Raw genomic sequence first — 24,940 nt, forward strand, 5'->3', positions numbered from 1 at the left:
AATGATCCCGCCTCGACCACATCTGCCGGAAGCTTATTCCACATCCCTACCACGCTTTGCGTAAAGAAATTTCCCCTCATGTTCCCCTTATAATTTTCCCCCTTCAATCTTAAACCATGCCCTCTAATTTGAATCTCCCCCACTCTTAATTGAAAAAGCCTATCCAAGTTTACTCTGTCTGTCCCTTTTAAAATCTTAAACACCTCTATCAAGTCCCCTCTCAATCTTCTACGCTCCAGAGAAAAAAGCCCCAGTCTGCACAACTTTTCCCTGTAACTCAAACCTTGAAATCCTGTCAACATTCTCGTGAACCTTCTCTGCACTCTCTCTATTTTGTTTATATCTTTCCTATAATTTGGTGACCAAAACTGTACACAGTACTCCAAATTTCATCATAACCTCCCTACTCTTGAATTCAATACTCCGATTTATGAAGGCCAACATTCCAAATGCCTTCTTCACCACACTATCTACCTGAGTATCAGCCATGAGGGTACTATTTACCACAACTCCTAAATCCCTTTGTTGCTCTGCACTCCTCAATAGCCTACCATTTAATGCATATGACCTATTTAGATTTGCCTTTCCAAAATGTAACACCTCACACTTATCTGTATTAAATTCCATCAGCCATTTCTCAGCCCACACCTCCAGCCTTCCTAAATCACCTTTTAATCTACGGTAATCTTCCTCACTGTGCCACAACACCACCAATCTTTGTGTCATCCGCAAACTTGCTTATCCAATTCTCCACCCCAACTTCCAGATCGTTAATATATATAACAAACAATAGTGGACCCAGGACCGTACCCTGAGGAACTCCACTAGTCACCGGCCTCCAATTGGACAAACAATTTTCTACTTCTACTCTCTGACACCTCCCATCCAACCATTGCTGAATCCATTTCACTACCTCCTCATTTATACCTAATGCCTCCACCTTTTTTCCTAACCTCCTGTGGGGAACTTTGTCAAAAGATTTACTAAAGTCCAAATAGACAACATCCACAGCTGTCCCTTGTAAGGTAAAACATCATGAGATGGGAATGTGTAGGGAGTTACCCTGTACAAGGCTGTAACAAGAAGGGGAGGTGTCCTTGTACTCCTGTTAGGTAAAACATCATGAGATGGGAATGTACGGGGCAGTAACAAGATGTGAATGCATCCTTGTACTTACAAGATAAGAGAGACATTGATGGATTGAGAGGCAGGAAGCTAGCAGGGAAAGGATAGCAACAGTTTTAGTCATTGGACAAGTAATGATATGATGATGTTCTAAGCACATATCCAAGGGTATAAAAAATCACCATTTTGCTGATAACGGCAGAATGCATTCTCCGACTAACATGGTTGGTCGCAAGTGTTACAATCCGGTAATAAAGAACAAAGAACCCTGATTTCGACTCAGCCTGGTGTTTGTCTCACTCATTCATGAACAAAGCAGACCTAACACCCTTCATCAACCTTTTTTGTAACCCCCTCAAAAAACTCAATCAGGTTTGTCAAGCATGATCTACCCCTGACAAAACCATGCTGATTACTCCCGAGCAATCCCTGTACCTCCAAATATTTGTAAATACCATCCCTCAGAACACTTTCCATCAACTTGCCCACCACAGACGTCAGACTCACAGCCCTATAATTCCCAGGTTTACATTTAGACCCTTTCTTAAACAGCGGAACCACATGCGCCACCCTCCAATCCTTTGGCACTACCCCCGTGGCCAGTGACATCCTAAATATCTCTGTTAATGGCCTCACTATCTGTCCACAAGCCTCCCTGAGTGTCCTTGGGAATATTTTGTCCGGTCCCAGAGATTTATCCACCTTTATCTTTTTCAACACAGCCATCACTACCTCCTCGGTTATCGTTATATGCTTCATTACCTCAGCACTATTTTTCTTTACCTCAACTGGTTCAATATTTTTTTCCCTAGTGAATACTGAGGCAAATAAATCATTCAAAATTTCCCCCATTTCCTCTGACTTCTCACTCAGCCTACCCTCGCTATCTACAGGGGGTCCAATTTTATCCCTCACTAATCTTTTACTTTTAATGTACTTATAGAAACCCTTTGGATTTATTTTTACTCTGTCTGTCAAAGCTTCTTTGTGCCTTTTTTTGGCCTTTCTAATTTCTTTCTTAAGATTCCTTCTACATTCCTTGAAGTCCTCCTTCAAATTGTCAGCTCCCTGTTTTTTATACCTCTTGTACACCTCCCTTTTTCTCCTAACCAAATTTCCAATATTCTCGAAAACCAAACCTCCCTATGACTTTCCTTTGATCCTCACTGGAACATATCTACTCTGTACCCTCAAAATTTCTTTTTTGAATATCCTCCATTTCTCATTTATACCCTCACCTAAAAATATCCTGTCTCACTCAATACTCCCCAAATCCCTTCTTATTCCTTCGAAATTTGCTCTTCTCCAATCCTGAACCTCAACTTTAGGCCTCTCCTTGCTCTTCCCTAAAACTACCTTAAAACTAACAGAATTATGATCCCTAGACCCAATTGGATCTCCAACATTAATGTCTGATGCCTGACCTAGCTCGTTCCCTAACAGGAGATCCAGTATTACACTGTCCCGAGTTGGTTCTTCTACTAATTGATTCAGAAAACAATTTTAAACACATTTAATGAACTCGAGCCCATCCAGCCCTCTAACTGTATGGGTATCCCAATCAATGTGAGGGAAGTTAAAATCTCCCATGATCACTACCTTATGATTCTCACACATATACGTTATCTCTCTACACATTTGTTCCTCTAGTTTTCTTGACCCATTTGGTGGTCTGTAATACACCCCTATTAGCACCCTCATGCCTCCTTCACCCCTCAATTCCACCCAAACAGCCTCACTGGATGATCCCTCCAGACCATCCTGCCACCTCACGGCAGTAATGTCCTCCTTAACAAGCAGAGCATCTCCTCCCCCTTTTTTACCCCCTGATCTATCACATCTAAAACAAATGTATCCTGGAATGTTAAGTTGCCAGTCCTGCCCCTCTTGTAGCCAGGTCTCACTAATTGCCACAATATCGTGACCCCAAGTATCTGTCCATGCTCTAAGCTCATCTACCTTGTTCACTATGCTTCTTGCATTAAAATATATGCATTTCAGAGAATGACCCTCACATACATTCTCTTTTCTACCTTCTTCTCTAATCTCCATCATATCTTTGTTATCGTTGTTATTCTTATCTAGGTGGCCATGCTCCCTTGACACTGCTCTCACACTCTGTTCCCCACCCCCCTGCCAAACTAGTTTAAACCTTCTCCCACAGCTCTAGCAAATCTGCTCGCCAGCACATTGGTCCCCCTCCAGTTCAAGTGGAGTCCGTCCCTTTTGTACAGGTCCGACCTTCCCCAGAAGAGATACCAATGATCCAGAAATCTTATCCTTTGCCCCCTGCACCATCTCTTTAGCCACGCATTCATCCTCCACATCCTCCTATTTCTACCCTCACTAGCGCATGGCACCGGCAGCAATCCAGAGATTACTACCTTGGAGGTCCTGTTTTTTAACTTGCTACCTAATTCCACATCATCCTGTTTCAGGACTTCATCACCATTTCTAGCTAAGTCATTGGTCCCCACATGGGCCGATCTCATCCCACAAACCTTCTATCTGTCCCTCTGACTAACGAGTCCCCAACTACAAGTATCCTGTTCTTATCCCTCCTTCCCTTCTGAACCTCAGGGGCAGCCCCTGTGCCAGAGACCTGACCCCTACGACTCGTCCCTGATAGGCTGTTCCCCCCAGCAGTATCCAATGCCGAATACATGTTGCTGAGCGGCACTTCCACAGGGGTACTCTGCACTGGCACTCTCCCTCCTTTCCTCACAGTTACCCAATTCCCTGACTCCTGCCTTCTAGACGTGACTGTCTCCCTGTAACTCCTCTCTATCACTGCCTCTGCTTCCCTTATGATCCTCAGTTCATCCAACTGCAGCTCAAGTTCCCTTACACGGTCACTCATTATATGCAATTGGATGCACCTTTTGCAGGTGTAGTCGTGAGGAACAGCTGTGCTGTCTCCGACTTCCCACATCCCACAACTGGAGCACTTAACTACCCCAACTGACTCCATTTCCTCCTTTCTTAATATAAATACCCTTCCCACACAAGTCCCTCGAGCCAAAGTCCTAAGACCCCACTCCTTCACTGGGCCACTCACTCGCTGGCCGCTCCCTCCCTTTCTACTCCTTTTATTAGCCCTTACCAATTAACCCCAATTAACTCTTGGCTCCTCCTCCTCTCACCCGACACCAGGCACTGACTCACTGTCTCCTCCGACACTGAGTCCGACCTTTCTAAGTCCGAGCCCCGGTAAGTCCAGCTATTTATTCTACTCACCCTCTGATGCTGGGTGACTTACCGGGGCTCGGTCTTAGAAAGGTCGGACTCGAGGTCAGAGGAGGCAGTGAGTCAGCGCCTGGTGTCGTGTGAGAGGAGTTAATTGGGGTTCATTGGTAAGGGCTAATAAAAGGAGTAGAATGGGAGGGAGCGGCCAGCGAGGAGTGGCGCAGTGAGTGAGTGGCCCAGTGAAGGAGTTGGGACTTGGGACTTTGGCTCGAGGGACTCGGCAAGCAGGGGCTGAGAAGGAGCTCCTTGTGTGGAAAGGTATCTTTGAAATCAACATATTTATAGTAAGAAAGGAGGAAATGGTGTAGTTTAAGTGCTCCAGTTGTGGGATGTGGGAAATCAGAGACAGCACAGCTGTTCCTGACGACTACACCTGCAAAAGGTGCATCCAATTGGATATAATGAGTGACCGTGTTGGGGAGCTTGAGCTGCAGTTGGATGAACTGAGGATCATAAGGGAAGCAGAGGCAGTGATAGAGAAGATTTACAGGGAGACAGTCACCCCTAGAAGGCAGGAGTCAGGGAATTGGGTGACTGTGAGGAAAGGAGGGAGAGTGCCAGTGCAGAATACCCCTGTGGAAGTGCCACTCAGCAATATGTATTCGGCATTGGATACTACTGGGGGGAACAGCCTAACAGGGATGAATAGTGGGGGTCAGGTCTATGGCACGGGGGCTGCCCCTGAGGTTCAGAAGGGAAGGAGGGATAAGAACAGGATACTTGTAGTTGGGGACTCGTTAGTCAGAGGGTCAGATAGAAGGTTTGTGGGACGAGATCGGGGATCCAGTTTGGTCTGTTGCTTCTCTGGTGCCAGGGTCAGGGATATCTCTGATCGAGTACATAGCTTTCTGCAAGGGGAAGGAGAACAGCCAGAAGTCGTGGTCCATGTGGGGACCAATGACTTAGCTAGAAGTGGGGATGAGGTCCTGAAACAGGATTATGTAGAATTAGGTAGGAAGTTAAAAAACAGGACCTCCAAGGTAGTAATCTCTGGCTTGCTGCCGGTGCCACGCGCTAGTGAGGTAGAAATAGGAGGATGTGGAGGATTAATGTGTGGCTAAAGAGATGGTGCAGGGGGCAAAGGATAAGATTTCTGGATCATTGGGATCTCTTCTGGGGAAGGTCAGACCTGTACAAAAGGGACGGACTCCACTTGAACTGGAGGGGGACCAATGTGCTGGCAAGCAAATTTGCTAGAGCTGTGGGGGAAGGTTTAAACTAGTTTGGCAGGGGGGTGGGGAACAGAGTGTGAGAGCAGAGTCAAGGGAGCATGGCCACCTAGATAAAAATAAAAATGATAACAAAGGTAGGATGGAGATTAGGGTAGAAGGTAGAAAAGAGAATGTATGTGAGGGTCATTCTCTGAAATGCCTATATTTTAATGCAAGAAGCATAGTGAACAAGGTAGATGAGCTTAGAGCATGGACAGATAATTGGGGTCATGATATTGTGGCAATTAGTGAGACCTGGCTACAAGAGGGGCAGGACTGGCAACTTAATATTCCAGGATACATTTGTTTTAGATGTGATAGAGCAGGTGTTAAAAAAGGGGGAGGAGTTGCTCTGCTTGTTAAGGAGGACATTACTGCCGTGAGGTGGCAGGATGGTCTGGAGGGATCGCCCAGTGAGGTTGTTTGGGTGGAATTGAGGGGTGAAGGAGGCATGAGGGTGCTAATAGGGGTCTATTACAGACCACCAAATGGGCCAAGATTTCTTTCAGGAACAGCTGCTCCCCCTCCACCATCAGACTCCTCAGCGACAAACTTCCTATTTATTTATTACTGAACATCTATTTTCTTCTTAATTGCAGGCAGTTTCTTTCTTTGTTTATCTCTCTCTCTTTTGTATGCATATCTTTTTTTTTTAATTTTTTATTTTTCACACCATAAATCACAATGGCCCTAGCTATCAGGGTTCTCACATCTCAAGCACTCCATTGCAAATGAAAATAATGGGCTTGCTCCTCTGATTTATCAGAACGAGCCCCAGGCACAGCAAAGAACAGGTTGAGGGGAAAGGCAGTAGAGGGGCGTGTATAGGATGGGGTGGGTAGAGGCAGAGCAAGTGGAGTGAGGGGTGAGTAGAGGTTGGGTAAAGGACTGGTCAGGTCGAGGGATGGTGGGTCGAGGGTGAATAGAGACCTAGAGCCTGAGGAGTGAGCAGGAAATGCTGAGTCCTGATGCAGGCCAAAATGGACACAGCCTGAGAATGCTGACTACATCTCCATAGGGACAAAATATGTTTCCCTCAGGTCAAGCAAAGGGTGAACTTGAGCTACCTACTCCTGACCTGTAACATTATCCTCCCTAAAGTTATATCCTAAAGTTTAACATTACATATGTTGAAAGAAGAGAAAACATGCAGATGTTGTTGAAAATTTTCAATAAATATTTTGTTCGGCCCTCAACTTAGTCCAAGTTTTTAATTTTGGCCCTCCGTGAATTTGAGTTTGACACCCCTGCACTAGAGGGAGCTTCACTCGACTCGAGGCCACATTCCCGCACACTGCAGGGCTCCATGACATACCTAGTGATAGCCTGCTGCACAGCCTTCTCCGAACGGAAATGGTCCAGCCCCTGCACCAGTGACTGGAAGGCTTCTTTATCCTTCATGATGTCTGCAATCTGAGATTCCAGGCCTGCTGCCTCATCACAAATCCAGTGCTCCAATGACAGAATGATCTCTTTAGTGCCACTCTGCTCCTTTAAGCTCACAAGAAGCATCTTCAATTCAGCATCCTTCAAGTTTAAAGCCTCTTTAGAATCTGAAACATAAAGAGAACCCACGAAATATATTTAAATTTAGACATACAGCAGGGTTACAGGCCAATTCGGCTCATGAGTCTGTGTCACCCAATTTACACCCCATTAACCTACACCCACGGTACATTTTGAACGGTGGGAGGAAACCAGAGCCCCTGGAGAAAACTCACGCAGGAACAGGGAGAATGTATAAACTCCTTACAGACAGCATGGGACTCGAACCCCAGACTGGTCCCAATTGCAGGTGCTGTAAATATTATGAACATTTAATAAAAAGATTCCTCATTTATGGACTTTTATTTTGCACATTATCACGGAATGACTATTTTTCTGTATTGCAGTTTGTTTATATTATTTTCTTTGTTTACATTTCTCTCTTTTGAATACATATCTTACTTGTTGAGTAAAGTTTACAATATTATGTACTCCCAGTTCATTTTCAATTGTGTGGGACTGTCACTTTAAGAGAACAAATTTAACAAAACCCTGCAGACTTTGGAGAGTGACTGTGAACTGACAGCAGGTTGAGGGCAGTGTGTTCTTAAATTAGACACTTTTGAAGAGAGCAGAAGGGGCCCTGGGAAAACCTAGGTACAGAAACCAGATGACCAACAGATTCAAGACTGAATGCACAGTTTGTTGAGAAGGCACTGCTGTGGAGCAGGGCTCTTGGAAGTGTGTGGTTATAGACAATCTGTCCCATGTTATAGGGGGATGAGTGTGGCATTTTGTGGAGTCAGTACTTGGAGAAGCATCCTTTGAAGGGATACTGTGCTGACTGTGGCCTCGTGTGGGATAGACAGTGTCTGATTTCTCCAGGTTATGGGGGAAATGAGACCAAAAGGTGGAGGTCACTTTGATCAGCTGACCATGGAAAGGGTTCTGGAAGCAGAAGAAATACTGTGTTTGGATTGTGACCATTGTGAGAATTATTTGAATTCGGCTGACACATGGAAAGGGGTTTGTAAGCTTTGTAAACTTGCTTCATGTCTTCTACGCCAAAGAAGAGCGGAGTTTTGGTTGTCACTTGCCTAAAAAGGTCATTTCGCTGGAAGCACCTCGACAAGGGTTTTATGAGTTAATAAACATTCTGTCATCTCCGGTCTCTCCCACCCACTTGATGAATTGCTTCTCATCCATCTATGGCCCGCGTGTCGCATCCATCTCAGGCCCGCGTATCGCATCCATCTAAGGCCAACGTGTCGTATCCATCTAAAGCCCGCGTGTCGCATCCATCTAAAGCCCGCGTGTCGCATCCATCTCAGGCCCGCGTGTCGCATCCATCTCAGGCCCGCGTGTCGCATCCATCTACGGCCCGCGTGTCACATCCATCTAAGGCCCGTGTGTCGCATCCATCTAAGGCCCGCATGTTGCATCCATCTAAGGCCCGTGTGTTGCATCCATCTAAAGCCCGCGTGTCACATCAATTTCAAGCCTATGTGTCAACAGTGAATCTCTGAAACTGAACTGCCTTTTGAGAACTGTGTCTTGAGCTGTGGTGGCTTGGGATATTCCACTCACACACAAACACACACACACACACACACACACACACACACACACACACACATATATATATATAATATATATATATTTGTGCATAGTTGGGGGGGGATAAGTTGAGATAAGTTAGATAAATTAGATAAAGTATTATATTATTGTTTATTAATAGTTAAAAATATTATTTTAAATATAACACTGTATGGGCTAATTTCTATTGCTGCTGTCTGGTATGTAACTACAGTTACTGATAAGTAGAAATTCTGTCCGGCCTGCAGGGAAAAAAGAATCTCAGGTTTGTATGTGACATCATGTATGAACTGTGACTAATAAATTTGAACTTTAAAGAAAGTCTACAGATGCTGGGGTCAAATGCAATACAAAAGCATACTGGAGAAAGTGAGCAGGTCATGGTGAGTAGTCCTTATCCAGAACAAGTTGATGGAGGGAGCTGTGGAAGTACTATTACACTGTTCGAAAGTCATTTGGACCAATCTATGGATAGGAAGTGGAAGGTTTTATCTCATGAGCCTGACTGAATTCTTTGACGATGTAACAAAGAACATTGATGAAGATAAAGCAGACGATGTAGTGTTTATGGATTTCAGTAAAGCATTTAACAAGGTTCCTGATGTAAGGCTCATTCAGAAAGTAAGGAAGTATGGAATGCAAGGAGGCCTTGCTTTATGGATACAGATTTAGCTTGCCCAGAGAAAGCAGAGGGTGGTCATATTCAGTATGGAGTCTGGTGACCAGTGGTGACCTGCAGGGATCTGATCTGGGACCCTTCCTTTTCGTGATTTTTATAAATGACGTGGATGAGGAAGTGGAAGTTTGTGAATGATACGAAAGTAGGTGGTGTTTTGAAAGTCTGGGGGGCTGTCAGAGGTTACAGAGGGACATTGACAGGATGCAGAGCTAGGTTGAGAAGTGGCAGATGAGGTTTAACCTAGAAAAGTGTGAAGTGGTTCATTTTAGTAGGTCAAATTTGAAAGCAGAATACAATATTAATGGAAGGACTGAGCAGTTGGAAGAACTGGATTTTGGGGGTCTGTGTCCATTGGACACTCAAAGCTGCACAGTTTGATAGTGTTCTGTGATGTATTGGGCTTCATTAACCGTGGGATCAAGTTCAAAAGCTACACAAGACTTTGGTTAGACCCCACTAGGAATATTTTGTTTAGTTCTGATCACCTCATTACAGGAAAGGTGTGGATGCGATAGAGAAGGTGCAGAGGAGATTTACACGAATGTCACCTGGAGAGCATGCCTTATGAAGATAGGTTGAGTGAACTTGAGATCATTTTTCCTTCGGAGCGACGGAGGATAAGGAGTGTCCTGATAGAAGTGCATAAGATTTTGAAGGGCATGAATCGTGTGGATGGCCATCGGCTTTTTCCCAGGGCTGAAATGGCTAACACCAGGGGAATAGTTTTAAGAGAAGGGTGCATGGAATGCACTGTCAGCAACTGTGGTGGAAGCAGGTACAATAGGATGTTTTAAAAGACTATTAGATGAGTACATGGAGCTAATAAAAAGGAAGGGTTCTGCAGTAAGGACATTTTGGCAGTTGGAAGAGTGAGAACAACGAGGGCCTGTTCTCTGCTGTAAATTTCTGTCCTATGATTAGGAAGAGTTTGGCAGGAAAGGCAGCTCATGCCATAGATAACAGGTAAATAACTTTAGCAACTTATCCTAAGATATGCAAAACTACATTAATTCCAATAATACATATAAAAAAAGTCCAGAGGCACGATCAGCCAGAACATCCCAAAGGGATGTCGTAGAAGGGAGGATTTAACAAGATAAGCTATTAAAGGAGAAAACAGAGATACTGAGCCAGAGATTTAAGTTTGGAAGCTCTGAATACATGAGCTTAGTCGCTGAAGATACCAGACTGAGGACCATTAAGAAGATGCACATAAGACTGAGGAGAGATGTCTGGAGTCTGGGAATTATGATCAAGAATGAGAATACTAAATTGGTTGACCTGGTGCTCAGGTACATCGAAGAGAATAGCGATTAGTGCAATGCCTTTACAGTGCCAGCAATCAGAGTTCAAATCCCTTGCTGTCTGTAAGGAGTTTGTACTTTCTCTTCTCCCCATGTCTGCAAGAGTTTTTCCCGGGGGCTCTGGTTTCCTCCCACTGTTTGAAATATAGGCAAATTGAGTGTAATTTGGGTGGCATGGACTCTTGGACCAAAATGTCCTGTTACCATGATGTATGTCTAAACTTAATTTTAAAAAAAGGGGATGATTGAGCAAAATTCAATGCAGGATCGTGCAGGCCAAAGACAACCTGGAGGATTCTTGATTGCCATTACCAAGATCAGGCTTGGGATTTAGGAGGAAAGTGCTCTAATTAACATAGGCAAGATAATGGGCAGGTGTAAAAGGATGGATGCTGACAAGCTCTTTCCTTTGGCTGGAGATTCTCAAATTGGGGAACCGTTGCAGGATTAAAGGTTAGCTATTTAGGACAGCAATGAGAAATTCTGACCTGAAAATCACTGAATTTTAACCTCTCAGAGGGTTGTATTCTCAGGCTTTCAGTTTATTCATGCCGAATTTCATACACAAAGACAAAGGATGCAGGGAGAGGCAGGAAATGAAATTTTACAGTACAGAAACAGGAGCTTTGGCCCTTTAAGTTTGTGCTGAACCATTATTCTCCCTAGTCTCACTGACCTGCCCCTGAACCATATCCATCCATACCATTCCCATTCATGTACCTGTCCAAAGTTTTCTTAAATGTTAACATTTAACATTCCTTCAGCTGACAGCTCGTTCAACACTCTCACCACACTCAGCATGAGAAGTTTTCCCTCAATTTCCCCCTAAACCTTTCCCCTTTCACCCTAACCCTATGCCTTCTGGTTTGTCTCTCACCCAACCTCAGTGGAAAAAGCCTACTTGCATTTACTCTATCTATACCTCTCATAATTTTGTAAACCTCTATCATATCTCCCTTTATTCTTCTACACTCCTAGGAATGAAGTCCCAACCTGTTTAACCTCTCCATTGTAACTCAGCTCCAGAAGTCTGGCCAACATCCTAGTAAATTGTCTCTGCACTCTTTCAATCTCATTGCTGTCTTTCCTGTAGTTGCCTTATATTTCGGTGACCGGCTTATAAGTCGACCCCCATTTTCCAGCCTAATTTTAAGGGTTTTATGGTATATTCGGCGTACGTCAACCCCCATTTTTCGCTGACAGGGCCTCCTAGGAACAACCCGAAATATTTTAAAACACCCCAATAGCAAGTAACAAGCCTGTAAATTAAGTAAGTTTTAAAAAAAACCTCGACCTACCGGGCAGGAGCAGCAATTGCCCACGGAGCTGGAGCGCCTGTTCCCAGAGAGAGCAGAAACCTCAGCCTATCAGACGGCAGCAGCAACGGTCCATGGAGCTGGAGTGCCGACGTTGTGTTCCAGGAGGGAGCAGGAACCTCAGTCTACTAGAGAACAGCGGCGACGGCCCACGGAGCTGGAGCACCAACGTCATGTTCCAGGAGGGAGCAGGAACCTCAGTCTACTAGAGAACAGCGGCGACGGCCCACAGAGCTGGAGCGCCTATTCCCAAAGGGAGCAGGAACTTCAGCCTACTAGACAGCAGCGGCGATGGTCCACGGAGCTGGAACGCCGACATCGTGTTCCCAGAGGGAGCAGGAACCTCGGCCAACCAGACAGCAGCAGCGACGGCCCACGGAGCTGGAGCGCCTGTTCCCGGAGGGAGCAGGAACCTCAGCCTATTAGGCAGGAGTGGTGACAGTGATCTAAGCGTCCCAGGTAGGAGCGGTCATGGTGCTTCCAGCATCGACTTATATGCTGAATTGACGTCAATTTAGTTTTTTGGTTGAATTTAAGTCTCAAAAGTATATCCAGCATCTAAGTCGACCCCCCCCCCCCCCAACCACCCCACCTTTAGAGACATTTTTTAGGGTTTCACAACTTAACTTATACATCGAAATATATGGTAAGTGACCAAAACTGCACACAATACTCCAAATTTGCCCTCATCAACGTCTTCTACAACTTTACCATAACATCCCTACTCCTATACTCAATACTTTGATTTATGAAGCCCAATGTACCATGAGCCGTCTTTATGACCCTATCTACCTGTGGTGCCACTTTGAGGAAATTATGCATTTGTAAGGTTTGAAGGCCTTCCTCACGGTCCTCTACGTCTCCAATGAACAGCAGAGCAAGCTCAGAAGACAACGACCTCTTCCTCTTTCTATTTATTTCTGACCAAAATTATCCCCCATTCACATTCCAATCAATTCGGATGGTCTACCTTTATGCAATAGGGAACAGAAATCAGCATAGCAGAGGTAGCACCCAATAAATATCCAAAAATGAGGGACCAACCCAGTGAAAGAAGCAAAGAATTGCATGAATACAACAGTTAAACAGTAACATGGCAGCACTGCCAGAGATGCTGAAAATTGGGAGCAGACCCAGGAGAGTGGAGACACAGCGCTGCTCCAAAGGGTTCAACCACCCAGTCCTAATGCAGTGGCTCCATACAGGCTTTAAACAGCATGTTAAAGGAGCCAATGGTATTTGTAAAATTCTGCAACTGTGAGGTCCATGTCCAAGATAGCAGCGCCTGGGGTCGGCGGCGACCACGAGGGTTGCAAACTCCAGGAGAGCAGTAGATGGGCGCAAGGTACCAGAAATGAGAAGAACACCTCCTGTTGAGAAGGAGAACCAGAGGAGTCAACCCTACAGGAAGATGACCACAGTGGCAGACCAGCAAGGGGCTCAGCAGCTGAAGGACCCACATAGACTGGGCTGTTGGTGATTTGTGGTCAGGGAAGCCGCACAGGCTGTGGACTGCAGTACAATAGATGATGGGAACCAGGTAGTGGAGCTGGAATTTGAGAGGGTCCTCAGGCCAAGAAGGCTCCCGAAGGGCTTTGGATGCTGAAGGCTTCTTAAATCATGTCAGAGATTTGGATTTGTAGCTCAGGGGATCGAACAGGAGTCTGTGGAGCTGCAGAAGCTGTGGGAGCACTGGAGATGAATCTAGTATCTCTGAAAGGGCTCTCTTTTCCTTCTCTTTCTCATACTGTAAGGGGCACTAGGAGATATTAATGGTGACTCTTTGGCTGACTTACAACAGGTAGAAATTGCAGTACATAATTTGTTATATTTTTAATGTATTACTACACGACAATAAAAGGAATCTTGAACCTTAAAAATAACAAGCTATAAACAGCAGTAATTAGAAAGATGAAACAGAAATATAACATGACATTCAGTTATTGAATTTAATTGTATTCTAAAAGCATGATATTTTACCTTTGTTCTCTATTCCAGTGGAAAGCTTATGGTTCAAGGAGATGTTACTGAGGGCCATGATAGCCAGCATCTGCTGATGGCTGCCAGTCGAGCTGCTTCCATTTCCAATGCAGCTATAGAGGATCGGACAAATATCACAGGATACCAACAATTCCGCAAGGCTTTTGTGATTAGAAACCAGCATAATGACAATTAGCAAGCCATCCTGAACCGCAGAGGAGCATCTGGAGAGGAAAATCAGAATCAGGAGAACCAAGGGTTGAAAAAAATTAACAATTCCCCCTCCCAGCATGTTAGTTTTACTGGCCCTTTGAGTCAAAACACATAGTCCAATGGAGAAACTCAGCAGGTCAAACAGCGTACTTGATACAACAAACATAAAGACACATAACCAATGTTTCAGGGCTGAGCCCTTCATCTTTATCTTTGCTATATAATGTTCACTATTTGACCTGCTGAGTTTCTCCAGAATTATGTTTTTACTTCAATCATGGTGTCTGCAAACTTTCATCTTTTAGTCCAAATTGTAAGCCGAGCCTACAAGTATCAAGTTTTGATATGAACAAAATTTAGAAAGGAAAACATTTGCATGTTCCTGTGCCAAACATGAGCCTATAACTTCCGCTAGAAACCAAGTGCTTGCATAGTGGTCAGGTATTCCTTCCACATTAGAATACCTCAAACAGTTACAGAAAACACAGCCACCAAAAGTTATATCCAGAGAATGTCATTTATTGACAGAGTAAAAATATAAAATGCTGGAGAAGCTCAGCATGTCAAACAGGGTCCTTTATGTAGCAACGGCAAAGATACAGAACCGATGTTTCGGGTTTGAGCCCTTCATCAAAGAATGAGAAAAAGCCAGCAAGTGTCCAAACACAAAAGTAAGGAGGCGGGGGTGGCGAGGCAGGAGATGATAGGAAGAGAAAGGAGGGAAGGGACACAACAATGAGGGGGCAGGAGATGGCAGGACTGTGTGGGTGAAAGAACCAAAAAGACAGGAAAGGGGGAGGAGGAAGAAGACATGAGCAGGTTTAATGGAAAGCAATAAAGTCAATGTTCATGCCATCTGGCTGGAGGGTGCCCAGACAGAAAATAAGGTGTGTTCCTCCAATCAGCAGGTGGTCAGGGTTGGACAGTACATAAGGTCATAGACAGACATGTGAGGGAAGTGTGTGACCCAGTATTGAAATAGTTCTTCACTGGGAGATCTCTGTGGTTGCAAACAGACTGGAGGTACTGAGTGAAGCGATCTCCCAGATGGCAACCGGTCTCTCCAATGTTGAGAATGCCACAAAGGGTGCACTGGATGCAGTAAATAAGTCCTCTGGATGTTCAAATGAAGAGTTGCTTCACATGAAAGGCTTGTTTGGGGCATTTACCTCTATCTTGCAAAGGCCAGTCAACAGCTCTCAGACATTGGCCCTTCCCATAGGACCCCACCACCATGCATCAAGTCACCGTCTCCAAAACCATCTCCAATCTCATCATCTTTGGCCGCCTCTCCTCCACAGCTACCAACCTCATTCTTTCCCACCCCTGCACTGGCTGTTTCTAACTCCTACCCAAGATATACCCCAATCACCCGGGTAGACCCAGGGTTTCTGTCTGCTCCTGCCCCACCAAACTAGTTTCAACCTACCTTGACACTATCCCCTGGTCCAATCTCTCCCCACTTACATCTGCAACACCTCATATGCCCTCCATCTCCTCAAGGACTTCAGAACCGGACCGCTTTATCTTCTTCACAATGGATGCCCAATCCCTTTATAACTCTACCCTCACACAAAAGAACTGAAAGCACTTCGCTTTTTCCTGGACCAAAGATCCGACCAGTCATCTTCTACCACTCACCTCCACCTGGAACAACTTGTCCTCACTCTAAACAAATTCTCCTTCAACTCATCCCTCTTCCTCCAAATCAAAAGAAGTAGCCATGGGTACCTGCATGGGTCCCAGCTACACCTGCCTCTTTGTGGGCTTTGTGGAATAATCCATGATGCAATCCTACACAGGCAAGACCTTCTAACTCTTCCTCCAGTATATTAACGACTACATTGGGGCTGCCTCATGCACCCACGATCAGCTTGTCAACTTCATCCACTTCGTGTCCAACTTTCATCCCAATCTCAAACTCACCTGGTCCATCTCCAATAACATTCTCCCCTTACTATATCTCTCTCTGTCTCCATCTTGGGAGACGACCTTTTAGTAGATCATATACTACAAACCGTCCAACTCCCACATCTCCCTCACCCTTGTGCCCTGCAAGGATTCCATCCCTTCTCTCAATTTATCCCTCTCAGCCAAGATGAGGTCTTCCAGTCTAGAGCTTCTGAAAAGTCTGCATTTTTCCACAAACATGGCTTCACATCCACCACCACCAACTCAGCCCTCAACGGCATCTCCTCCATTCTTCCCTCATCTCCCTTGTCCCTCTGCCCCCAGACGCAAACAACAGAATGCCCCTCACCTCATCTACCACCCTACCAGTCTCCGCATCCAACATATCATCCGCGGGAATTTCTGGCACTTACTACAGGATCCCACCCCCAGATACATTTTTCTCTCTCGTCCCCTCTCGGCCTTCTGTAGGGACCGCTCCCTCCGTGATTTCCTCGTGCACTCATTCCTCCCCACCCATCGCATCTCCGGTGTCTTCTCCTGTACCCGCAGGAGGTGCAACACTTGCGCCCACACCTCCTTTCTCACCATGGTCCGCATCCCAAAACAGGCCTTTCACCTGAAGCAACATTTCACTTGTACATCCAGAGGACTTATTTACTGCATCTGGTGCATTTTTTGTGGCATTCTCTTGTGACAGTGTATAGATAAGTTTTTGGGAGATAAATTGGAGCAGGTTTGTTAGTGTAGGTCACATACAAACACTTTAAAACAGATCTTATTTAAAATATTGGAGCACTGCTCATGCTAGACATGTTGGCCCCAGAACCTTTGCAGAAGCTTTGGAGAGTGCCCAAGTGACTTCACTAATGGATTGTTGTTTACAAAAATGGCAACAGATGAAAGAACTCATCGGAGCCTCAGACTGTCTGAAGTAGAACTTGCTGTTCTAGGAGGGTCATGTGGTTTTCAAGCAGAGAGAGTCAAACAGCTTTCTCTCTGAGAGAGAGAGACAAACACACAGAGATCAGTTCTGCAGTTTTATAGTCACCAGCAGCAACTGGGACTGGAACAGGACAAGCTGGCAAGCTTGTGGAAAAATCCCATTTGGAAGACTGGTTGTGAGTTCTTAGTTCAGCTTGGTCAAAGCCCTTGTGGTTCATGGAAGAGGAGAAGACTGGCTGTCTCATGTTTCACTTGAAATAAGAGAAACAAAAATGAACTCTGTGGTGACTGAAAGAAAGAGGTTATCATCTGGAGAACCCTGAGGGGGCAAGTTTCTTTGGCAAGACGCTGAAGTGGCTGATTAAAAAGGAATCAGTTGTGGGTGTCCAGCGTACAACAAATCTCTCTCTGAAAACCGACAAGAACCTTCCTGAGTGGTAACCATTTACCTTTCAAGCACCAAAGCCTGGTGAACTTTATAAATGTTCAATTCTGTGCACAGTATAAGAATTGCCTGCAACCATTGAACTTGGAGGAATGAGAAGTGAGATTGGACTTTGAACCAAAGAACTTTTCTGAACTTAAACACACATTACATACTCGTGCACTTAGAGTTAGAAGAGGGTTAAGTTGGGTTAGTTAAGTCAATAGTGTTAAGAAAGTTTGATTCTGTTTTCATTTTTAAAAATAATTAAAAGCAACTTTTGTTTAAGTATCCATTTGTCGTGGTGAATATCTATTACTGCTGGGTTTTGGGGTCCTCTGGGTTCGTAACATTCAACATTAAAGAGACCGGTTGCAGACTGGGAGATCGCTTTACTCAGCACCTCTGCTCCATTCTCAACCACAGCGATCTCCCAGTGGCCAACCATTTCAATTCTGGGTCACACTCCTGCCTTCACACGACTGTCCATGGCTTTATGTACTGGCCCACCCTGACCACCTACTGAATGAAGGAACAACACCTATTTTCCATCTGGGCACCCTCCAACCAGATGACATGAACATTGAGTTTACTGCTTTCCGTTAAACCTGCTCACCTCTTCTTTTCCCTCCCCTTTTTCTTCTATCCAGTTCTTTCACTCACACAACCTCATTGCTGCTGTCCCCTTCCTCCTTTCTCCTGTTGTCATCTCCTGCCTTGACACCACCCCCCCCCCCCCACTCTTTTGTTCGGACACTTGCCGGCTTTTTCTCATACTTTGATGAAGGGCTCAAGCCCGAAACGTTGGTTCTGTATCTTTGCCTTTGCTACTTTAAGGACACTGTTTGACATGCTGAGCTTCTCCAGTATTTTGTGTTTTTACTTTGACCACGGTGTCCATAGAATTTGGTGATTTAGTTAATCTAGAGATTTAATAAAATGGAATGATAAAATACAGTCCATGTCTAGTGTAAAGTAGTTTCACAGATTAAAGTCATGAGATAAAAAAAGGATCTGAAATTGGTGATGGGAGATAAAAAGCACATGAACAAGCACATTTGGAGAAACAAAATTGTGAGAGGAATAAATCAGGGGAAACGCAGTCTTTTGCCCACAGTCGGGGAATCAGTAACCACAGGTTTAAGGTGAGGAGGGGAAATTTAGCAGGAACCTGAGAGATATTTGGACCGATACACAAAAAGGGTTGCAGGCCAAATGCAAGTAGATGAGACTCATGTGGGTGGAATATTTTCGTCAGCGTGGGCAAATTAGGCCAAAGATCCTGATTTCCATGCTGTGGAACTCAATAACTAAACTCTTCTTACCCAGAGGTGTTCAGCATTTTTGCGACAGCTGTAGGAATAACACTGAGCAGACCTTGGGAATGCTCGGTAGTCGCTGAGCCAATGCTAGCAAAGATCTCGAGGATGATCTGTGCATCAGCGGCATCAAGGTGTGGCTGAACACTTTTTGTCTGCATGTCATATTTGCTGGCTCCTGTCAGGATCTTCAGAGCCTTGTGGAGATAAACACATGCTCTGTAACCACTTCCATTAAGCATTGCATCAAATAAATAAAAACAGTGAAATGTATTTTTACCAATTTGAAAATAAATAAAAACTGGACCTCCAGAGATCCTAATTACCTCCCCAAGATGTCCAGCCAATGAAGAACAATGCAGAAGTACAAAATGTAGTCATATACAAACCCCAATTTGTATTATGTTACATAAACATGAAATGATACAAAGGCCAAATAACCCAGTTTTGTAAAGTAGCTTGGTGAATGTTGGCCAAACCATCAGTGGAACGCCCCACCTCTACCAGAGAGGGTGACAAGGCCTGTAGAAGAGCCATTCTCAACGGGGGCTATATGTTCTCCACCTCACCTGAGGAACACAGCACATTTGTGAGGGCGGGGTGGCTGGGGGGGGGGGGAAAGGATTGAAATCCTAATTGTTTTTATTGTTTTATTAGTCAGTATGAGAGAAGTATGGAAGAAACCATCTAAACCTTGACTGCTTCACGGGGCGGGGTGGGGGAATAAACTTTGAGCTGAAAAGGGACACTTCTCTCAGCATCACGATGCAGGCTATGGCAACATAACCAAATACTGGGCCTTAGCCGGTTAGACAGCATCATGGAAGGCAATGAAGGGGTTGGAGCACGGGCATGTAGGTGATAGAAGTTGAGAGCAACAGGGATCACTGCAGATTATTTTCATTCAAGAAAATGTGCTCATGTCATTGGACTTTAACCCATCTCCTCTGACTCACAGCTGTCACATAAACTCTCTGCATATCAGTTATCTTTGCTGTGTGAGACACGGTGGTGTAACAGTTCGCATTACTGCCTCACAACTCCAGGGACCCAGCTCTGATCCTAACTACAGGCGTTGTTTGTATGTTCTCCCAGAGACTTCCAGGTACTCCAGTTCTTTCCTCCATTCAAAAGATGTGCTGGTAGGGTTATGGACTATTGGTCCTGGGTGTAGATAAATGAAAAATAGAATCAACCAAAAAGTACCTGTCAGGAAGAAAGATGATAAGGTTCAGGAAACTTGGATGATGAAAGATGTTGCAAATTTAGTTGAAAGGAAAAGGAGACATATGTAGAGTTTGGGAAACTGAAACTGGTCATGACCTTTGAAGAATATACAGGAAACCAGAAATAACTTAAAACAGAGAATAGGGAGGGATAAAGGGGGCCATGGAATTCCCTTGCTGAATCAGATTAAGAAATATCCCATAATTTTATACTTAAAAGACAAAGGAGGGAATTTGTGCTTGGAGCCAGAGAAAGTGAAGGTGAAATACTAAATGAGTATTTTGCATAGGTATTCACTGAGAACATTGACGATATTATGGAGAGTTATGCTGATATTCTAGGGCATGTTGGTATCAAGAAGCTGGAGTTAGGTTTTTTGAAGAATATTGCGTCCCCAGGGCCTGATGATTTATCCCAGGTAATTGAAGGGGAGAAGAGAGGAGATTGCTGGGGCCTTTTTAGATTCAGGTAGGGTGCCACAGGATTGGAGAAGAACCAATGTTGTTCCTTTCTTTAAGAAGGGCAATTGGAATAATCCAATGAATTTATAGACTGGTCATCTTTACATCAGTGGTAGGGAAATTATTGGAGAAAAATCAGGGTGGAATTTACTCACATTTGGAAAAGTATGGAGTAATTTGAAGTCATCAGTAAGGCCTCGTGCAAGGAAAACTCATGCCTTACAAACATGAGTCTTGAGAGGAGGTGTCAGAGCTGGTTAATGAGGTTAGGGCAATGAGTGTTGACTATGTGACTTTAAGTGAAGCCAAAGAAAACAGAGGGTAGTGGTGGGGAAGAGAGTAAATGGTGAAACACTGACTGGTGGTGTTCTACAGGGATTAATGCCGAGACCTGTGTTGTTTGTGTTAGATACACAAATAATTTGGATAACGCTGTTAGTGGGCAAATTAGTTAGCTTGCAGACATCACAATAAACGGATGATAAGCGAGGCTGTCAAAGGATACAAGATGCTGGAGGAACTTGGGCACCATCCATTGAGAGAAATGGTTAGTCAACATTTTACGTCAAGACCCTCTATCAAGATCATCGGGGCAAAAATACCTGTGAAGAGGATTAGCTCGGAAGAAGATATTAAATCAGTGAAGATAGTATCTGTGGACCATACACATCTTGAGGTTTCCACTCAGAAAAATAATGCCACCAAAAATAATTGTTCTAACAGCATTATGTTACTGCTGCTTGGTTGGAACATTGAGCCTGGAAAATGGTGTTGAGGCAGAAGATTAAGCATAATCTTAATGAATGGTGAATGTTCAGAAAGAAAATTGACCTTGCCAACTCCTGAATTCCTATGAATCCTTCCCCCCACTCTGCCCCATCCCTCCAATGCTAATCAACAGCTCAAGTCGAAACTTTTGTTCCATTACTTAACCATCTCTGACACAAATAATAGCAAATTAACACTCAGTGAACTAATAATGAAGAACACTCATCTGTTTGTAGCATTCAAATGATTTGGAGTGAGTAGTTTAATATTAACAAGTTTTATAAATCTGTGAACTCTGAACGTATGCAGAGATTTTAGTTGGTTGAGAGTAGATCACCAAGCCAAAATTATTTCTGATAAAATTAATGCATCGACTGGGAGGAAAAAAAAATCCACCCTCGTCAGTATAGATTATGTTAAATCAGTAAACATTTCCTTAGATAGGGATATGGAAAGGAAAAATGACGAATGCTGAATTAAGTATTTCACTTACTGCCAGAGCAGCCTGCTGGACGAGTGCAGAATTCTTGTGTTCTTGCATGCAGGACAAAATACTCTTGACTCCCCCCTCTGTTGCAAACAGTGCTCTCCAGTCATATCTTTGCATCAGAATATACAGGAGCCGCAAGCACATGACAACCACAGGCTTCTCCTTGGACAGATTGTTTAGTTCTTCCACCAGTACCTTGATCAGCTTATCCCTTTGGTTTAGGCTGGAATCCACTTTAAGAGGCAGCTTCTCCCGTGAACTATTGCCTTCCAACATTTTAGTAATGAACTTGAAACCTGCCACCTGCAAACTTAAATCAGAACTTGACTTCTTCATGATGTCTACAACTTCTTCTATTTTCTCCAAAGTTGTCTTGCGTCCAGTCACTTTGGGGCAGTTGAATACTGATGGGGGAAAAAATGATTTAATTGGCAACAGTCTAGAGTGGGTTCTATCTAGATATTACTTTAAACTAAGCTTAGTTAGTTGCAATGGTACTGGACCAGCAACATGGGTGGTCCTGCCCCAACAAGAGAACACGAGTAGCCTTGAAAACTGTCAAAATATCACAATACTTCAACTATCCTTCAAGGAAGGAAAACAGATATAATCTGCTTTGGCTTCCATTTGTGTTCAATCCCACTCTCCACAATTAACTGGCCAAATAACAGCAAGATTTAATCACAGCCCACCACCCTCCGAGGTTCACTGACCAATCATGAACCAACAGCCCACCACCCTCTGAGGTTCACTGGCCAATGGACCAATCATGAACCAACAGCCCACCACCATCTGAGGTTCACTGACCAATCATGAACCAACAGCCCACCACCCTCCGAGGTTCACTGACCAATCATGAACCAACAGCCTACCACCCTCTGAGGTTCACTGACCAATCATGAACCAACAGCCCACCACCCTCTGAGGTTCACTGGCCAATGGACCAATCATGAACCAACAGCCCACCACCCTCTGAGGTTCATTGACCAATCATGAACCAACAGCCCACCACCCTCTGAGGTTCACTGGCCAATGGACCAATCATGAACCAACAGCCCACCACCCTCTGAGGTTCACTGACCAATCATGAACCAACAGTCCACCACCCTCCGAGGTTCACTGATCAATCATGAACCAACAGCCCACCACCCTCCGAGGTTCACTGACCAATCATGAACCAACAGCCCACCACCCTCTGAGGTTTACAGTCTAATTGAATTGTGAGCTCAATCTCCAGGTGAAGAATAAGGTGAACCAAAGGACCACAGTTCCAGCTGTTTGAGTTCAGTGGATTGAGCCAGCCACTGAACCAATGCTTGAATTGTTCTGATGCTGTGATCAACAAAAAGACCTGAACTCTCACCTTTAAACTTCTCATCAAGATCATCTGGCAATTCAAGTTCTTCTATTCTGTCCACCTCTACCTGCTGCTCTGCACTGGTCTTGTTTGAAGTAGGTGCAGTGTTTGTCAGTACTGGAGGCAATTCTTTCTGGGCTTTTTTTATCTGAGAGGCAAATGATTCAGAGGATGAACCCACGATAGGTTGGGAACCGTAGTTGATGTTTGTTTGTGCACTGGAGAACTTGTCCTGATCTAGTACTCTCCTCTTCATGTAGTGCTTGGAATAAACACGGGAGCTTTCCAGGTCATTCCAGTAGGCTGCTGGACAATATGGATTCAAGAAATGAAGCAATTTCTGTGCTAGTTCCACAGGCACGGTCAACTGAATCAGCACGCTTTCATCCAGTACTGAAATCTGGAGAGAAATCAAACAGGCTTGTCAAAATTATGAGCATTTGTTGACATATTATCATTTTTTACAATCTCATCATCATTTTAACCACTTCAATTAAATCATTGTTCATCATTCCAGCCTTTATAGCTGCCTCAAGACAGGTAGAGCCATTCAGATTACAACCAGGGATCTTGGAACAATTCCCCACAGATACCCTCATTTGTTTTTAAAGGGGGTTTTGGGGAATCAGCCATGAGCCAACTTCCGGGCACTAACCTGCTGTCAACCTTCTGTATTAAAAGAATGAGTGAAAATAGGATAGGGCTCTAGCTAAATATTCTGCAAAAAAGAAACAGACTGAATAAATTCACTTAGAAAAGAATCAGGGACTGAAATAAAAGCATATATGCAGGAAACACTCAAGCCAGGCAGAATCTGTGGGAAGAGAGAAAGAGCTAACGTTTTGAGTGAGCTTTGATGAAGGGATCAAGTCCGAAATGTATCTTTGCTATATGAAGAACACTATTTGACCTGTTGAATTTCAACCACAGTGTTTGCAGGCTTTCATGTTTTACTTTTTATTCATTAAGTTCTTCAAACCTGAAAACTTATTTCTGCTTCTCTGATCACCACAGCAGATTGATGGCTACAGACACAACCAAAGCCCACCCAAAAATTGTAAAATCTATCAGAGACTCGCAAAAGAGGCTCAAAAATCAGCATCCATAATGCAGATTTTTTTAAAAATCAGGCCACCTAGTTATTAAATACTGAACAATATGAAATTAAATTCAGATTACGTCAAATTAGTTCAAGAAAATAAGACCAGAGGACCCATTAATGAGAAAATAAATAAAACTGGGATGATCATCCTTGCTTTGCACAACAAATACAATTGCCTTTTGGGACAGCAATCAAGTGCCATAACAGAAAATACCAGTATCAAGCAGTTTGTTATCTATATTAACTTGGATGACAATATATGACATGGTTAGTAGGTTTGCAGATGACACCGAAATTGGTGGAATAGTAAAAAGGTTATCTAAGTTTACAATAGGATTTGGATGAGGTGGGACAGTGAGCCAAGTAATGGCAGATGGAATTGTGTGAGATGAACTAATTTGGTAGGCTGAACCAGGGCAGGACTTACACGGTGAATGGTGGGACCTGGAGAGTGTTGTAGAACAACAGGTTCCATGAAAGTAGCAAGGCAAGTGAACAGGGTGGTGAGGAGCACATCTGCTATGTCATTAGGTAGAGCAGCAGGGATGTCAGGTTACAACTTTACATAAGGTTAATAAGACTGCACTCCACAGTCTTGGTCATCCTGCTATAAGAAGAATATCATTAAGCTGGAAAGGGTGCAGAAAAGACTCAAGGGAATTATGAGGAAGGTCTGGATAAGCAGGTACTTTTCTGGAGTGAAGGAGGTTAAGAGGGATCTTAATGATGTATGATGTTTTAAACCATGAGGGGCAAAGATAAGGTAAATAGTCATCACCTT

General features: G+C 44.1%; 1 protein-coding gene across 6 annotated transcripts in view; it reads right to left on the bottom strand.

Annotated features, from left to right (window-relative positions):
• The window catches only part of LOC138737226 (cullin-9-like), a 316,560-nt gene that overhangs the window by 186,442 nt on the left and 105,178 nt on the right, over positions 1-24,940 (bottom strand). For all 6 annotated transcript variants that reach the window (XM_069887919.1, XM_069887917.1, XM_069887915.1 and 3 more), the window contains 5 exons: positions 23,064-23,457; positions 21,704-22,104; positions 18,761-18,951; positions 13,943-14,166; positions 6,898-7,135 (listed from right to left, as the gene is read on the bottom strand). In XM_069887919.1, coding sequence (XP_069744020.1) covers positions 6,898-7,135; positions 13,943-14,166; positions 18,761-18,951; positions 21,704-22,104; positions 23,064-23,457 — 1,448 coding nt within the window. The remainder of the gene's footprint in view (positions 1-6,897; positions 7,136-13,942; positions 14,167-18,760; positions 18,952-21,703; positions 22,105-23,063; positions 23,458-24,940) is intronic.

The sequence above is a fragment of the Narcine bancroftii genome, chromosome 6 (assembly GCF_036971445.1).
Source record: "Narcine bancroftii isolate sNarBan1 chromosome 6, sNarBan1.hap1, whole genome shotgun sequence".
Lineage (NCBI taxonomy): Eukaryota > Metazoa > Chordata > Chondrichthyes > Torpediniformes > Narcinidae > Narcine > Narcine bancroftii.